At 41.4% G+C, this 17,205-nt stretch overlaps 1 protein-coding gene across 6 annotated transcripts in view; it reads left to right on the top strand.

The window, feature by feature from the left end:
• Positions 1-17,205, top strand: part of GRID1 (glutamate ionotropic receptor delta type subunit 1) — a 702,351-nt gene that overhangs the window by 558,529 nt on the left and 126,617 nt on the right. For all 6 annotated transcript variants that reach the window (XM_083614626.1, XM_083614625.1, XM_083614628.1 and 3 more), the window contains exon 6: positions 10,246-10,419. In XM_083614626.1, the coding sequence (XP_083470752.1) occupies positions 10,246-10,419 (174 nt within the window). The remainder of the gene's footprint in view (positions 1-10,245; positions 10,420-17,205) is intronic.

The following is a 17,205-nucleotide window of genomic DNA, read 5'->3' as shown; positions in this document are numbered from 1 at the left end:
AATTGCTACCTCCAAAAAGCCATTATGAATCTTCTCCAGTCCCTGTGATGTTTATGGAACTCGTTCTTTTTTGCTGTAATAGCTTCGTAAAAAAATCACCACGAGAAACGCACAGAGGAAATCAGTGTTTATATTCACATAAATACAATGCACTGTCTACTCTGTACAGGGTTTATAGGAGGATGTTGTTGTTGCTGTTGTTGTTGAGGTGCTGAAATTCACTACCCCCAATTAAAACCGTGTAATGTGATGCATAATTTTTCGCCTCTCTTCTGCCAAAATAAGACTTCCGTGGGCTTACAAATATGTACATCATTTATTAAATGCCACAAAATATGGACCCTCTTCCACTGACAGAGTACAGATAGGAGAAGCATTTGCAGGATGCAGATTTAAAGGTATCAGTCAGAAAGTTCACGAGACAAGAACAAATTAGAATCCCTACATAGCGTGATAAAATCCCGGGGACAGGGTTATGATGGGTTACAAAGTGCAAATAGGTACATAAATATAATCCAGTGAAGAACTATCAATGTGCAAGCTTATATAGACTTTATAAAATTCAATTGAGTTAAAACAGACAACTATACATTCTCTCAAATGTCTAGAATCTGAGAGTTTGAACAGAGTAAATATGTACTCAGAGAAACAGAGAAGCACTTGGTATGCTGTCTAGCTACAGAGGGCTGGTGAGTTAGTGGCTTCTCATTTTGAACTTCTGTATGGATTGGAAGGAATTAACCGTGTAAAACCTTCTGTCCTACTTCCATAAGAGGACTTGCTCCTTGGAGTTTGATTCAAATTTGAGATACTCAGGCATGCATTTTTGCAGCATGTAAAGTATATGCACTGTTAATGGAGCATGTCTTTTTCGGTCCATAGCTGACTGTTTTCTTCTGCCATTGTAAATCATGCCTATGGGATGTGGTGGCCATTGTCTGAAAGGAACCTTTCCATTTGGTTCAAACAGCAATACAGTCGTACCTTGCTTCTTGAACAGAATGCGCTCCCAAAACCATTCGAAAACCAAGGCGCAGCTTCCGATTGGCTGCAGGAGCATCCTTCAGCCAATCGGAAGCCGCGGAAACCACGCCGGACTTTCGGCTTCCGGAAATCAATCAAAAACCAGAACACTCACTTCCGGGTTTCAATCATTCAGGAGCCAATTTGTTCAGGAGCCAAGGCATTTGAGATCCAAGGTTTGACTGTAATTCAGTGGAAATTGAAGTTATATTCCAATTTTTATTTTAAAAAGGAACAAGCCACTCTCAACTTGTGTTATGCCTGGATTATCTGCATTTCAGAAGGGATGATCAGGATGCAAGTCACAGAGCTGCAGGGTTAATATTTATCAGAATGTACGAGAAAATTAAAGGAGAGGAAGGACAAATGAAAGGATATGTGATCTGCTTAGCATAAAAGGCTTTAAGAACAAGGAAGAATGTGGAGGAAAGCAAGCATCTCTTTGACAGCTGAGGGCTGTAAGCAGTTTGACCACTCAGAAATGTGACAGCACAAGTCCCTGCAGGATCAAGACCAGCATCATTCAAATTCCAGGAGAGATCCCACAGGAGGACCTAGACAGGATAAAGAAATCCGGTCCAAGCTGACAAACTATAAGGAATGCAGTCCAAATAACAAAGCTGATTCCAGGCCAGAATCAGATGCAAGGAGCTTACTTGAAGCAGGCACAAACAGGAATGTCGAAGGGCAAGGAGGCAGATACTTAGGGCAGATATATCACAGTATTGAAAACCAGACACCACCCAGCCCTTGTGTGTTTGTGTGTGTGTGTGAGAGAGAGAGAGCTCTTAACATTTGTGTCACAGCCTGGTACTTGATCTTTGTGTTTGATTAAGCAAAAGAAAAACCTTAAACATGGTACATATTTTATCCACGTACGTTAGTTTTGCATGTGTGAGTAAACTGAGTACAAATATGACACGAACATTTTCCCATGATTAATTCATGGCACAGCCCTTTCGAGTTAATAAAAATGTAAAGGTAGCCCTCAGAGCAATTTCAGTTGTGCATCCTTGCCCTGTGATTTTATATAGGGTGCCCACGCTTCAAGATGACCTGTTTATTCTACTATTAACTATCCTGTGCAAATTCTCCCTGATGCCTAGGGCAAGGGAGAAGCTTTCGGAAATGGAGTTGGACTCAGACTACCTGTGGCAGCACTCTACCGATTGGCGAGTGGGGAGAGAGGCCATTTTTGCCCATTCTCACTCATTTTAGCCCTCTGTGCCCTTCAGGTGGTCAGGGGACCCTACAGAATACATGGGAGATGGCACTGGGGACTGCTGGATTCACTATCTGCAAATGGAACGAGCCCTTCCATTAATGGAAAGGCAACTCTGGATCCATCCCAGGGTGTGTGAACTCCCATTTTAGATTCGTAGAGAAGAAATGTAAAAACTGGAAGGACTTGCACTTCCTGTTGTTTCTTAGATTTCCCATAAGTGCTCTAAGTGAGCTACGCATCAAGCCCTGGCCTGTAATTAGCTAATTCTGGAAGTCAACTTCCTCCTTGCTGTATCTCCCTGTCGATGCAACTTCCATTAGCTGCAGCCAGTGTTTCCAGACATAAATTGGTTATAATGAAATTTTCTCCCCTTTGTTTTGATGGGAAGATAAAGTGCAGCCCCATTGCTGTCACCTGAAATGCCACAAAACAGATTTAATTACAAGTTGCTAAACTAAGTTGGAAAGCTGAAGGTTAGAGTTGCTACTTGACTTTGAGGCTTTCATTTGTGGCTATTCACGTTAATGACTTTCAGTCAATTCAGATTAACACACATCCAATAAGTTTCAAAGGGTAGCGCTTATTACCTCACCACAAGCTATCATTACCATTCTTTTGTTTCTTTTATCTGTCAAACACATTGCCAGAGGAAAGAATGTCATGCTTTATTCATGTTGTAAATTCTCTGTATGAGATCCCAGAAATATTTGAGGATGTTTGTTCTTTTCCTGTTACTGTGAGATTAGATCAGAGTTTCTATAGTATGGTAGTGATAGGAAAACACTTACTTTGGTACTTCACATTGGCTTACTGTGCAGAAACGTCCAAGAGCGTCTTCTCAGCATATCTCGGTAAAATTAAGTTGAACAAAAAAAGGTGTGCAACAAGATGTTCTTTTGAAATGAACACATGTGAGAAAAGGTCCCAAAGGACCGCAAGCAGATAAAACACTCATTTTTAAAAACTCAAGTTTACTTTCCAAGACCACCTGCCGCCTACGGATCTGTCTGTTGTAAATGTTAATTCACAGTTGATCAGCTGTAAACACTGATTTCCTTGTAATTAGGCGGATTTTTAAAAATCTTAAATTATTTTACAATAAAAATGGTATACATTTTTTCACCTGCTTTTCCTCCTGGATTTGTACCTGTCTCACCCACCTCTGCCACACAGACCCGGAAGGGCATCTGCCAAGGAGCATAGCTCCCAGGCCAAAAAAGGTTCTCGCCCTTGCCCGCAATTAATATAGACATTTCCACTGTGGGTGTCATGAGTATTCTTATCCCACGTTATGCTGCCATGTGATGTGACTATTGGCAAAACCTATTTGGAGTTTCACAACCTTCTGACTAGTTGCAGGACCTTAGCCAGACCTAGCAGAGTACACGCAGAATCCACGGAAGCAATTGGCGACTTGGCTGCAGACAGGATAGACGAAGCAGGAACCAGGAACTTGTAGTTAGGTGTTTATTATATACAGTGGACTATTTACAGGAACAGAACACGGATCTTTTGCTAGCTCTCTCTGACACGACTCACAACTCCTACACTCACACAGAACTCTGAACTCACGAACCTTGGAACTAACACATTCCAGTTAGTAGGCCATTAATTATCACTCCCTTGAGAGAGCTTGACCAATCAGGGAGCGGTCTCCATGTCTCTGTTATCACCAGGCAGTCTTACCCCTTCAGATTGCCTTCCAGCTGTCTGCCAAACCTTAATTGACTCTGTGTGAGTAGTTGCACGTACACAGTTTCCCAACAGTGACACTAGGCCACCACCATGTACATTGAGGTACATGTATCAGAACCAATTTGTAATGTGTGGGTTGACACTGAAGACTCTTTGTCTTTAAGCCTGGGACCATACACAAATTTCCCTGGAAATACTAAACTCAGTGGAACTTGCTTTCAAGTAAATGTGTCTAGGATGTGGCTGCATGATTATTTTTGTCCATTCCTGGTCTGTTTAATTTTCTTTCCCTCCAGCTTCCAATGGATCCTTGATTTAATGTCCTCCACCATCTCTGCCCAATTCTGCAGAGCACCTGCTCTTCTGCTTTTGACTGTCAGAGGCCATGCTACCCATTCAGTGCATGATGGATGATTATTTACTTTGCTGTCTCTGCCATAGTCTAGACATCCTTACTTTCCATTTTCACCTCATGGCCTCATTCATTGTTTGTGCTGGTGGCTTTATTTCTCCCTTGTCTGATGTCATTCTTGGCTAATAAATCTATTGGTAGCTATGTTCTTCCTCCAAAATTCAAGTGATTTAGATTATTTGCATCTGGGATGTATCTTATGTAAATCTTCAGCTGTTACTGCTTCTCTCTATAAATAATCCGTTACTTAAAGTTAGTTCTCATTGAAATAAATGAGACTTAAGTCGTGTCTAACTTGTCCCAGTGGTTTCAAGTAAGTTAAACTTAGTTTGGATACAGTCCATAGTTAATATTGAAGGAAATGGAGCAGGAAAGAGCATTAACAACTAAGATGGTGTTGTCTTGATAATGAGGTACAGAACTTAAAATATCATAATCAACATTGTTTACTGAATATAATATTTGGGATATTCTTTGGCAGAAGAAAGCTTCAGTCTACTTTTTGTTTCCAGTGGTGGCTGGGTATGAAAATGTTCCCCATACCCTATATCAGTCTTCAGGTACTTTCTTCTGCATGCCTTTTTCAGTTTTCTGAGTGGGGTGGGAATAGCTTAACCATTTTTTTCTACAGAGAGAAAGTGTCAGGGACTCTCAGGGCTCCGAGGAGCAGGTGGAAGAGGTCACAGGGCCTGAGGCTGATGCAGGGGAAGAGAGTAGCTTCCAAGCACAATTCAAAGTCTTGGTGCTGACCTTTAAAGCCCTAAACGGCCTCGGTCCAATATATCTGAAGGCGCGTCTCCACCTCCATCGTTCTACCCAGACACTGAGGTCCAGTGCCGAGGGCCTTCTGGCAGTTCCCTTGCTACGAAAAGCCAAGTTACAGGGAACCAGGCAGAGGGCCTTCTCAGTAGTGGCACCCACCCTGTGGAACACCCTCCCACCAGATGTCAAAGAGAAAAATAACTACCAAACCTTTAGAAGACATCTGAAGGCAGCCCTGTTTAAGGAAGCTTTTAATGTTTGATGCATTACTGTATTTTAATGTTTTGTTGGAGGCTGCCCAGATGGGCAGGGTATAAATAAATTATTATTATTATTATTATTATTATTATTATTATTATTATTATTATTATTATTTATGTTTTGTGCCTCCCATAAGACAGGAGCCATAGCTGGAGGATGAGGAGGGGTCTGAGTAGTCAGAGATGGTGGAGGAAGGACAGGACAGGCCTGAAGGGAGAGGGTTGGCAAAACCCACTCTGTCCCCTCCCCCACTGCTCCCTAGGATCTGGCAGAAGGGTGGGGGGTCTTAAAGAGCCAGGCGCACCAACAACTTCAATCTAGGAAAAGTCACAGGTTGCTTGTACTTGTGCCATTAGACTAGAGCACTTAAGTTGGCATGTTCCAACAGGGCACAAGCTCGGGGCACAAGCCTGGGGAGGGGTGGCAGCTGCCTAGCCATTGTAAGTTCATACTTTGGCAATAAAGAAGTAAACTACTGGCTGTTTGTACTCCTTGGGCTGGATATGCGCAAGACACTAAGAGGCAACAATTAATATCATTTCCTAATAATCTCGGAGAACAGATGTACCATTTTTTTAGCTTCCTGAGCCCCATGGAAGTATTGCAGGGCCAACTCAAGGCAGTTTTTTTTCCTGAGCAGTTAGAGGATACAGTAAGAGTAGAATGCTGTGGAAGCCACGGGTGGGCCCAGTGAAGGAGGGATTCCAGTTGATGACACAGTGGCAACAGGATGATTTCTCCTCCCCTTGGATCCAGCCCCTCCCATATATCCGGGGCGGGGGGGGGGGGACTGAATAAGCAGATGGCGGCTCAAAATATTGGTCTCTCTGTGGTTGCGTAACATCATGCTTATGTTTGAGCAGGCCAAGCAAAATGCCCAGACCCAGCCACCGTGCCAGGAACTCCAGCTGGCACTGTCAATTTGTTTGTTCCCTCCCATGCAAATTGCCGGTGCTAGCTGCTTTGTTTCCTCCATGAGTCGTTGAGTGAAGCCCCGTGCTTGTTTGTCCTAAAAAAAATGTTTAGGGGTACTCTCATTTTCCTACTCATATTGAAGTACTGCCCCTCAATGAGGCCAAACTTAGAATTTTTTTTGTAAAAAAATTATTTAATCATTTTTTCAATACAAATAACAACCGCAAAAGACACATACAACCAAAACCATAATAACACAATTTGACAATTCAGATTTGAATACACTGATATACCTGTGACTACACCTTCTAAACAATATTTTCCCACCTCTCTCTCCTCCCCCTACTTCCCACCACTATCCGCCTTAAATATTCCTTCCAGATTTCTTCATATTTATCCATTCTTAATTTGCATTGACATGCAATTCATTCGTATGTAGCTAATCTGTCCATATTATCAATCCATGTGCTCAATAGGATTCTTTTTGTGGCTCTTCCAATTCACCAAAACAAGTTTTTTTGCTTCCAATATAGCATGCTACATCCATTTATTTTTTTTGACCCCTTGTAATCTCCCAGGCCAAACTTAGATTCACAAAATGTTTAGGGGTATGCGTACCCCTGCGTCTTCCCAGAAAAAAAGCACTGCTTGTTTGCATACCTAGAACTGCACCAACCATGACTCCACATTGCTGCTCTTCTATAAACCAAAATATGCAAGTAAGGGAAATCCATTTCACGTTTTTAAAGCACCAGCCCTGCTGTAAATACTGCATATAAGTCTACAGATTTTTCATCAACCTCATGATCCTCATGCCTATTAAAGTTTAATCTTCAGATTTTTCTCAGGGACATTTTTTTTTCATGGAACTCTTTTTGGTTTGGTAAATTATTAATGTCATTAAAATTTATAATTTTCCTTCATTACCTCTAGGAAAATAGGAGTTTTTAATGTGAAACATAATTGTCTCATTTTGCAATTTGTGTTATGATAACTGAAGGCAGCTAAAGGAGATTTAAATATTTCCCCTGAGCAAAATAGCTAGGTATTGCAAACACAATAATTGATGTTCTTTGTCTGCAAATAAATAAATACACAAATGGATTGAGTACTGGGAGCCGGAGATGCTTTAAAATAATCTTTGGGTTTTACTTCCTGAATGTTCAGGAAGATTAAATATTCAGTATGTAGTTTTGGCGGCTGAAATGGTGGTGGTGGTAGAACGTTTTTCGCCAGAGGCCTCCAGAGAGCATTAGCTGCCTGTGGGATGCTGCCTCTTACAGAAGCTAACAAGCAAAGCAAGAAGTAGCTTCCATTGACATGGGCACTGCCCCTTCCATTCCCAGACCATAGGTTATTGCGCTAAGATCACTACATCTATGCCTTAGAAGGGGAATGTGGGGTTAACAGAAGTTAGCAAAGTAAACAGACAAACTGCGAGAAAAGGACAATAGGGACTTTGAAAAAGAATGGGAACCTTTTACAATGTATTTGCAGAAACAAACAAAAAATGGACTCGTTGGCAGGATTTAAATAAACATTTACAACTTTATTTACACAAAACAAGAAATATCACATAGTATTATATACGAACAGCAGAATGTATCATTTGATGCACTAAACCAGAAATGGAAGCTGAGGGAAGTCAACAGGGAGGGGGGAATTGAAAAATGAATGTTTAGTATTGATACTGGAAATTTGTTTTGAAAATGTAAAATCAATAAAAAAATTGACAACAACAACAAAAGCAGAAGTTCTTATAGACTACATTCTGTCTCCCCCATCTAGCATATTTTTAGATGTATGCGCTATTAAATGTGTTGGTTCTGTCTGTCTGCCTCAATCTCTTCCCCACACCCCTGAGTTTTAAGAACAACACTGAAGCTCAAACACTTCTCATTGTTAATACAGGCAAGCCCCATTTACGTGTGTGCAATATGTGTGCAATCGTGCACACACACACACATCATGATGAACCTTGAAAGTGACCAGAAAATGTCACAGGAGGGGTAGGGGGTGGAAATGGGGTGTTTGCAGGCTTTTCCAGTGGTGTCTCAAATATACACAATTTCACTTAAGTGTGTGGTGCCTTGGAATGTAACCCCCACATAAACTGGAAGTTGCCTGTATAACCAAACGTGGAAATAGTTTCTTACTTATGCAGCCTCCCCTCCCCGCCCCCCAGCAACTATTTAAATAAATACTCTACACGGGAAATTGGTAGCTTTCGAATCATCGTGTGTTTTCGGTCGTAAGTTGTGAAAATTATGTCAGCTTCTCAAAATACATTTGCGACTGAGGCGTTTCCCCTGGCCACAAGAGTAAGCAGATAATGAGACTATTAAGTACAGCTATGCTTGATCAGACCAAAAAGCAATGCTTTGCATGTACCGTTGGGTTTAATATCGCTTGTGTTCATCGGTATGATCTTGATTGGATGTAATTGACTTTAAAAGAAGAAGGGCTGATGCAAAAGAGACACACTCTTGCCTGAAACCCCAGGAAAAAAATCTTGAGTAATGTTATTCCGGGCACCAAGAATCTCGCTCCCTACACAGATTAAGTTGCATAAAGTAGGTGACACTGTTGTGCCACAAGCAAGTGGAGGGCAGGACAAAACAAGGTGACTCATGTCAAATGTGTTTTCCTATCCCTTCCGAAATAGCCAATTTAATCAGATGGAATATTCTCAGAAAGCATGGATGCTCTGACAATATCCTATGGCACCTGTCATTTAGAAAGAGAGGGGGGGGGGATCTTCCTGGATTTATTTTCTTTAGTTCCAGGAAAAAGCCATAAGTGCTTTTAAATGAGCCGTTATTTAGCTAGTAGCCTTCAGATTAATACCTTGATCTGAAATCTGTCCTCCATCATCATCATCATATTATGGCACAGGATAGAAAACACTACAAAGAATAGGTTCAGATTATACTTATTACGCAAATTTGATAAGCTGTGCTTATTTACTAGTACATTAATACATGACGTAAGAATGCCATTTAGTGAGGATCCTGATTATTCCCCAGGAACATCTATATTTCTGGCCACTCTGTGTAACGAGTGGTGGTTTTTATGGTTGATTTAATTGTCTTATACTTTAGGGCATGCATGCCATAAGTGCAAGCTCCTTTGATTAAAAAGTGCCTGTTTATTCTGTTGATACTTTTGCTATAGCTATTATGAGAAAATATACAGCAATCCAATAAATGTTTTAAATTGAAGTTTCAATTTGTAACAAATGGTGGGATTATATTGTACGTTGCTTTAGGATGCCCCATGGGAAGTGATTCATAAATGAAATTAACAACCACCACAACAAAACAACCACAACTGTCTTCACATGATAAGTCTGAATGAAGAAGAAAAATGCCGTAGAAGCATAAATTTCTTCCATTTTAATTATTCTACCTATTTACTTATTACACTTAGACTTCACTATTCCCTTGTGAAGCCTGAGAAAAATATTTGAAGCTATTAATAAGTAGTTCCTCATCCAGACACTGAAAAAAATTATCCAAACTTCTGTTCACCCCGCCACTTTCCTGGGGGGAAATTGATGGTTTAGAGCTGAAATTGATGGCTTAACGCAATTGGGTTTTCTGCAGATTGCAGTTTGTTCCGATTTAGCACTAAAGAGCAGCCTTCCCAGGGAAACGCAGTGGGGCAAAGGCAAAGCCACTCAGACCCATGCCTAGAAAGGATGAGGCAAGTGCAAAGCTGCTCGGAGCCATGCTTTCTAGGCACAGAATGTCGTGTGTAGATGAGGCCAGAAATTGGCTAAGTTTTCACTAGGTAAGAGCACCGAGTTCTCTCCGTCTCAGTTATTTTCTGTTTTTTTAAAAAAAATGTCCTCAGAAATATATAGGTGCTGGACTTGAATAAATAAAAGATTCATTCAAAGTACAATTTATCATGGAAGTGGATTCTAATGAATTTGTTTCTTTCCTCACAGGAAATCAGCGACAATGAAATTTTGGAACTGGTGCACAGTGCTCTCGGGAGGATGACCGTCATACGGCAGATCTTCCCTCTGTCAAGAGAGAACAATCAACGATGCATGAGGAACAACCACCGGATATCTTCGCTCCTCTGTGACCCACAAGAAGGTTATCTTCAAATGCTTCAGGTCAGTAGCATATCTGTTGAGTAAGAGGGACCATCCCTTCTCTTTCCCCTGGGAGGAGGTCATGACCTGTGACTTTACTAGGAAAGTTTCACAGGAGTAATAGAACAGAAGAAATGCAAATGGAAGGACTAAGGTCTCAGTGTGTTCCACATACAGGATGTAAATGGCTGTTAGCCAACCCTATTATCTCCACCCCCTAGTTTCCAAATGCTTTAGATCTAATTTTATTGGCAGCCCGTTGCACTGACTCCTGTCAAATCCTCTTGGGATGCTATTTTATGTAAAAAGTATGTTATGTTCTATTGCCATGTATTAAGCAATTTCATAGGCACAAATGTATTGACTAGGGAAGTTGAACATGGAAATTTTGACAAGAGCTGTGCTGAAATGACTTACCTGGTTTTTGCATTCCTTGGCGTGTGTTGAAATTTGCAATTTTTGACGCTTGAGAATATTCTCGTGTGGTTTAGTTGTGTGAATATAGATAAGCGCCACAACCCTAGAAAGAGCTAAGCACTCCTAAGCTCATTCAGAATTTCTGACCCAATATCCTTTTAAAATCAAATAAGACTAAACAAACTGTCATAGCCAGGAATGTGAGAATTATATTCAAAATGTCCTCACAGGTACATTGGATTCATGTTTATACCTTATCCCATACCTAGAAGCAAGCAGGAAGCTCAAATTGTGGGGAAAGGAAAGAGAATAGGACTTTTCATAAGGAAGTCATAGGAAGATGCTACATCAATAGTCCGCTATTCTGGAGGTCCGTTCTTAACCTGAAACTGTTCTTAACCTGAAGCACCACTTTAGCTAATGGGGCCTCCTGCTGCTGCCGCACTGCCGGAGCACAATTTCTTTTCTCATCTTGAAGCAAAGTTCTTAACCCGAGGTACTATTTCTGGGTTAGCGGAGTCTGTAACCTGAAGCATCCGTAACCTGAAGCGTCTGTAACCCAAGGTACCACAGTACTATTGTCCCAATCTCCTGTTGGTGGGCTTCCTATACACACCAGGTTGACCGCCATGGATTCTGGGCTAGAAAAGCTTTTTGGTGTGACCCAGTGGGGCTCTTAAGTTACTTCCCCACCCCACCTCATTGCTGGAGCCAAAGCACCTCCTCTTGGGCCGTTGGAGATTCTGCACCTGCTCAGTCTTCCTGTTCCCAGTTGCAACTGAAGCAGTAGAACAGGAGTGATGATTATATTAACTGCTCCCCCCGCCAGACCTCAGATGTTGCTTAGAATGTTAACGGTAAAACATTTACTGCTTTCTCTGCCAGATTGGAAAGAGTGTTTCGGTGTTGTTGTTTCCTTTTGAAATGTCCAGTAGTCATCAAATCAAGTTAATATGTAGTAATAAATAATACGTGGACCCCTTTCTTATTAGCTGTTGCTGGCTCTGTTTTGCTATACTAAGCAAGCAGATTTCTGCCATCTTCTTAGGGTAGTATTTATTGGGGCAAATAAATGCAACTACTTAGAATATAAGCCAATAAAGAAAAAATGTTTAGGTCACAGCATATTAACTTTAATCTGATAGAATTAGCTAAAATTCTGCCGGAGCTACTTGGTTCTGAATGTCCTCATGAACAGCACCCAAAGGTTTTCTTTATTGGTGACAAACCTTGTAAAGCTCTGTCTGAGAAGCCTAGTAAAACTGTCCATAAAACTCAGACAGTGGAGCACATCGCTCCTAAATTGTGTGTGCCTTGACTGTGCAGTGCCTACCTTATTCCATCAGATCTCTTGCCAGCATTGTCTTCTGGCCCTCATTTGGAGCCATGAAGCCAAATGTTTAAATAAATTTAGGTTTTGTTTGTTCCAAATCTCTGAAGTGGGAGGATTTTGATGGAAGGTCTTGACGGTAAGTGTATGCAGAGAATGAGTTTGGGAGGCATGTTACTACTTTCTGAATCGTGGTAGAAGCCCTACTTCATCACACACAGAGCCCCTGCCATGACAACCTGCCACACACTGGTTTATGTTCGAGTGTCACTTTTTCTATGAGTTGCAGATGTTTCTGGGGTGTGCTCGCACTTTGATCATTTTACCCTATTGCTCTGCTTTACGCTACGCATTAGCCCTGCTGACCTTCTCACCCCTGTTAAACTTTAGGCCTCGGGATCCAGATTGGCTTTGGTTTGCAGACATTTGATCTGGCTAGAACAACGTGTGTCGGACAGCAGCAGCATGCATTGGTTTAAATGCCTAAAGAGAACCTATAAGTATATGCACATGGGTTCTCTTCTGACATTTAAGCAAGTGCACATGAGTTAGGAGAAGAGTCTTCTGTCAAGACAAAGCTTGCCTTTATGTGCATTTATTCCACCCAGATTCAAAATCTGTCGAGGTCTTTCACTGGGGCAGTGGCACACCTCAGGGTGGACAATTACATTTCCACACTGTATTAATTTATTAACATACTTCTAACCCAAGCTATATCAGTATTTTTTTAAGTGGGTTTTTTTGACGGGGAGCTATTGGGTTGTTGTTTTTATTTTGATTATGTATTTTGTGGTTTTATATTTTGATTTTATTCTGTGAACCACCCTGGGACCTCCAGGTATAGGGCAGTCTATAAATTCAATTAATAAATATCAGTTGATCTCAGGGCAAGATACAGCAATCAAACCAAAAAACATGAAGCACAACCCATAATAGTCATGTTCAGCATAAAATCTTAAATTCTGAGTGCCAGCAAACATCACAAGCAAGTCAAATTCTAAGCTATTCTCACCATAGGACAAATGCCTGAGTAATAAGCCAGGTTTTAATTTGGTGTGAAGTTAAGTACATATAAGTAATTTAGCCTTAATGGGAAATAAGGTTAAAAAATATGTTATTTATAGTATGATAGAAAATAGAGAAAGATGGAAAGGATTTGCTGAAACAAGTACCAGAAGTGGGATACAAAAAGGGAGGTGTGAGGAAGTCGACGAAACAAGGGAATGAAGGATAGAGTATGGAAAAGGAGGGATGTTTTTAAATTGTTTTTGCTTTGCTTTATTTATGTGTTTAGTTTAATGGGTTCAGGTTGGGTTTTGTATTGTTTATTGTATTGTTTTTGTTTTTCTTCTCTTTTGTTTTTTTCTTCTTTTTTGTCTTTCTTTTTCTTTCTTCTCATTTTTTGTAACTTTTAAAAGTAATAAATATTATTTAAAAATAAAATAAAATAATAATTTGGTGTGGAGGACAGCTCTCTCCCACCTCACCAGATCTTAACTTTAAGGCAGGAATATGTAGTGAGAGGTGCTCTCTTAAGTATCATGCTCTCAATCCATTCAGGGTTCTAAACATTATGACAAACACTGTGAAAGTGGGGAGGAAGCATACTGGCAGCCAGTTCAATTCTTTTAGGATTGGTGTTGAACTGCAAACTCACTTCCACCTTTTGCACTATCTGCAAGTTGCATGTCATTGTCAAGGGCAGCCCCAAGCAGAGTGTATTGCAGTAGTCTAACTGGGAGCTTATATGGAGCATGGACTGCTGTGGCCAGACTCTCTTTCTCCAGGAACAGTTGTAGCCAGTGGGCCAGCAAAAACCACCATGAACCACAGAGACTACTTGAACTCTGAGTGACAACTCTAGGAGCAGTCTCAGACTGTGTGTCTGTTCCTCTAGGGGGAGGCAACTAGCTAAGTCTAGAGCAAGCCTGTTACTCAATTCCCGAATATGCACTGCATGCTAGGAAAATGGTTGTCCCATTCTTCACTCTATTGAACAACGTATATGAGCTATTAAACATTAACCAACACTTTCTGGTTGAGGGCCCTCAACTATTTACCCTGAACCTGGGAGTCAACTGCAGTATCTCTTGCAAACTTGAACTGGAAATACGTGTCACGTTAACATATAGCTGCTTCCCACAATGGAGACTAATTTCATCTTAATGGGACAATTTACCTATAAGTTCAGATGTCTTGCCATCATTGGACGTCACCAGTGATGCGACCTGGAGGCAAGAAGAAGCACACAGTGTTGCACTGCTAGAATGCAAGTAAGTTGTCCTAGACAGAATAAGGGTAATATACTGTTGTGAGCACAGATTTTCAAAATGACTCCTGCTCTATTATTAGTTGTGCTGTGTGATGCAGATCATCCATTACCCCTGAAATAATATATTTACCAGCTAAGGTGTAGGGTTTCTGTTATTACTGAAAAATAATTTCACAGCTCTGTGCTTCTGGGGTTTTTTAAATTTTTTTTATTTCTATTCACATTTTGTGTGTGCTTGCAGGAACTGATTTACCTAAACTCAGTTTGTTCTTTGGAGTTTTTATATTTAAAATATGGGATGAAAGGATCTGAGGCAGCTGACGTTACTCCGTCTAAACCCAAAATATATAGAAAGCATTTATAATACACTGGGGGATTGAAGCAGTTAAACACACATGCTATGAGCTGAGTTACAAGTCCTTAGTTCAAACATAATCTTAGCCATAAAGTCATAGACATCTGATTTGTCACTTTGGGAACAGGTTGCTGGACTAGATGGGCAGGCTCTTTTAATGTTCCTTAAGTGCCCTTACATAAACCAATAGCTTCAGACCTTATTCACCCTGAGCTGTAATGTGACCTACTTTACAGGTTTGTTGTAGATGTAAGGTTATTTTGAACTTCAGTCTGCAGAGCCAACAACAACAACAAAACATTCTTGACGTACAGTAGATATTAACAAGCTTGAGGTGCAGTACCCCATAGACCAAAGGCAGAACAGAAGTCTCCCAGCACCACTGATTGGGTTTGTCTTTTCAGAAAGGCCCAGAGCCAATTAAAAATGGTGGCAATCCAATAAGATGATCTAGGAGGAGACAATGGTCAATGGTACTGAAAGCTGCCAAGAGGTCCAGAAGAACAAACAGGGTTACATTCAACCCATCCATTCCCTGGTGTAGTCATCTACCAGGGTGATCAAGGCTGTTTCCATCCAATAGCCAGGCCAGAAACCAGATTGCAATGGATCTAAGTAATTACTTTCCTTTAAGACTGCCTGGAATTGAAATGCCACCACTCTTTCAATGTTACTGAAGAATGAAATATTTGATACCAGACAGTAATTGCTGCCCTTTTCAAAAGCGCCAGCACAGCCTTTTGCTGATGTTCTGCTCTTCTCCTTGACTTCAGCATTGCAAAATTGCACTATGCAGGGATTTGGAAGGAGTGATGTTTCAATAGCACCAGGGGGTCATATTTGTATCAGTCACTACTATGGCTACTGCCTGCCCAAACAGTTCCTGATGTTTATAAGAGCAGTCTGTTAGTTTGATCTTGACTGCTGTAGTCCATTCTAAATATCTCTTAAGAAATAGGGAAATAATATATTTCTCCTACTATACCATGTTAGATCTTAGTTAACATTAGAAGTAATATTGCTGTATGTACAGCCCCTCTGAGAACCTTTCATCAAAGTCAATAGTCCATGGATTGATTCTGGAGATAATTCTGGGGTCTTTGGAATATATGTTAGTACAGTGGAACCTTGGTTCTCAAGCGGCTTAGTTGACGAATGAATCAGCTCCCGAACGCCGAAAACCCAGAAGTGTTTCAGTTTTCGAACGTTTTTCAGAAACCGAACATCTAACACGGCTTCTGCTTGAGTGCAGGAAGCTCCTGCAGCCAATCGGAAGCCACACCTTGGTTTTTGAACGTTTCGGAAGTCAAACGGACTTCCAGAGAGGATTATGATAATGTACCACTGTACCTTTTATGTTCTCTCTCTCTCTCTCTCTCTCTCTCTCTCTCTCTCTCTCTCTCTCTCTGTCATTCTTTACTGGAACAGTGTAGAAGCTGCTTCCCTATAGATTAGCTTCTTGCCACTCCACTAACTTATTTAAAGAGAGTTCACATAGGTTGGCTAAATGGCCTGATCTTTTTTAAATGACAGCATCATCTATGAGGTCCAGCCCACTGGCGGAGGAAGAGGAGTGTGTGGGGGGGGGAGTGCACCGCCCCCGGCAGCGCGACCCCCAGGGTGCCATCGCAGCTGCCCCCCTGCCTGCACTGGGTGCCCTGCCCCTGTAGGCAGCGCCCCCCGCCCCCAGGACGCACCCCCTGCCCCTGCAGGCAGCGCGCCACATCTCCGGGACACGCGCCCTGCCCCCACCTGCTCTCCACCCCCAGTGCTGGAGCATGAAGCTCTGCCACTGGTCCAGCCATGTGGACGTCCAGCCATGTGGACGTGCCTTACAAAGTGCTTTTGAAATATGTGAAGGAGAAATGTGGTTTGATATGGGATGGAAAAGAACAGGAATGTGAATAACCCAATGACTGTCAGTCTGCTCTCAGAAACAGAAGCCAAGTCATTTTTGTCAATCGGGTTGGTGGGGGTTTTTTGCCTAAGGGACACGGTTGAGATTGAATTTGTGTCCTGTGATTACTAGAAATCTTTTGTTACTCTCAGAAGGATGTTGATTCTGTGTGTGGGGGGTTTATGCAAGTAACTGAAGGACACTTGTTACTTGAAAGATATGAACAACAGAGACAGAGAGAAATTGTTCAGGGAGTTATAACTGTGTGTAAAAGAGCAAAATGAAGAAAAAAGAAATGAAAACTGAGTATTGGTGAAAATTCCCTGACAGGGTGATCCATTAAATAGTGAAAGATTTGCTGAAAGAATTGACTGTAATACCTTACCATGTGAATACACATGGCTCTAAGACTCCAGAAAATTCTGCCTCTGGAAGAGTGGCATGTGTTTCAGTTACCTCCATCTGCTACAGTCTTGACAGATGACAGTTGTGTCCACTCATGGAGTGTGCTTGGCAACTGAAAGTCTTGGGATACT

Source organism: Podarcis filfolensis (assembly GCF_964270895.1).
Source record: "Podarcis filfolensis genome assembly, chromosome: 5".
Lineage (NCBI taxonomy): Eukaryota > Metazoa > Chordata > Lepidosauria > Squamata > Lacertidae > Podarcis > Podarcis filfolensis.
Note: the sequence above shows the minus strand (reverse complement) of the source record. Positions and strands in the feature narration are given on the sequence as shown.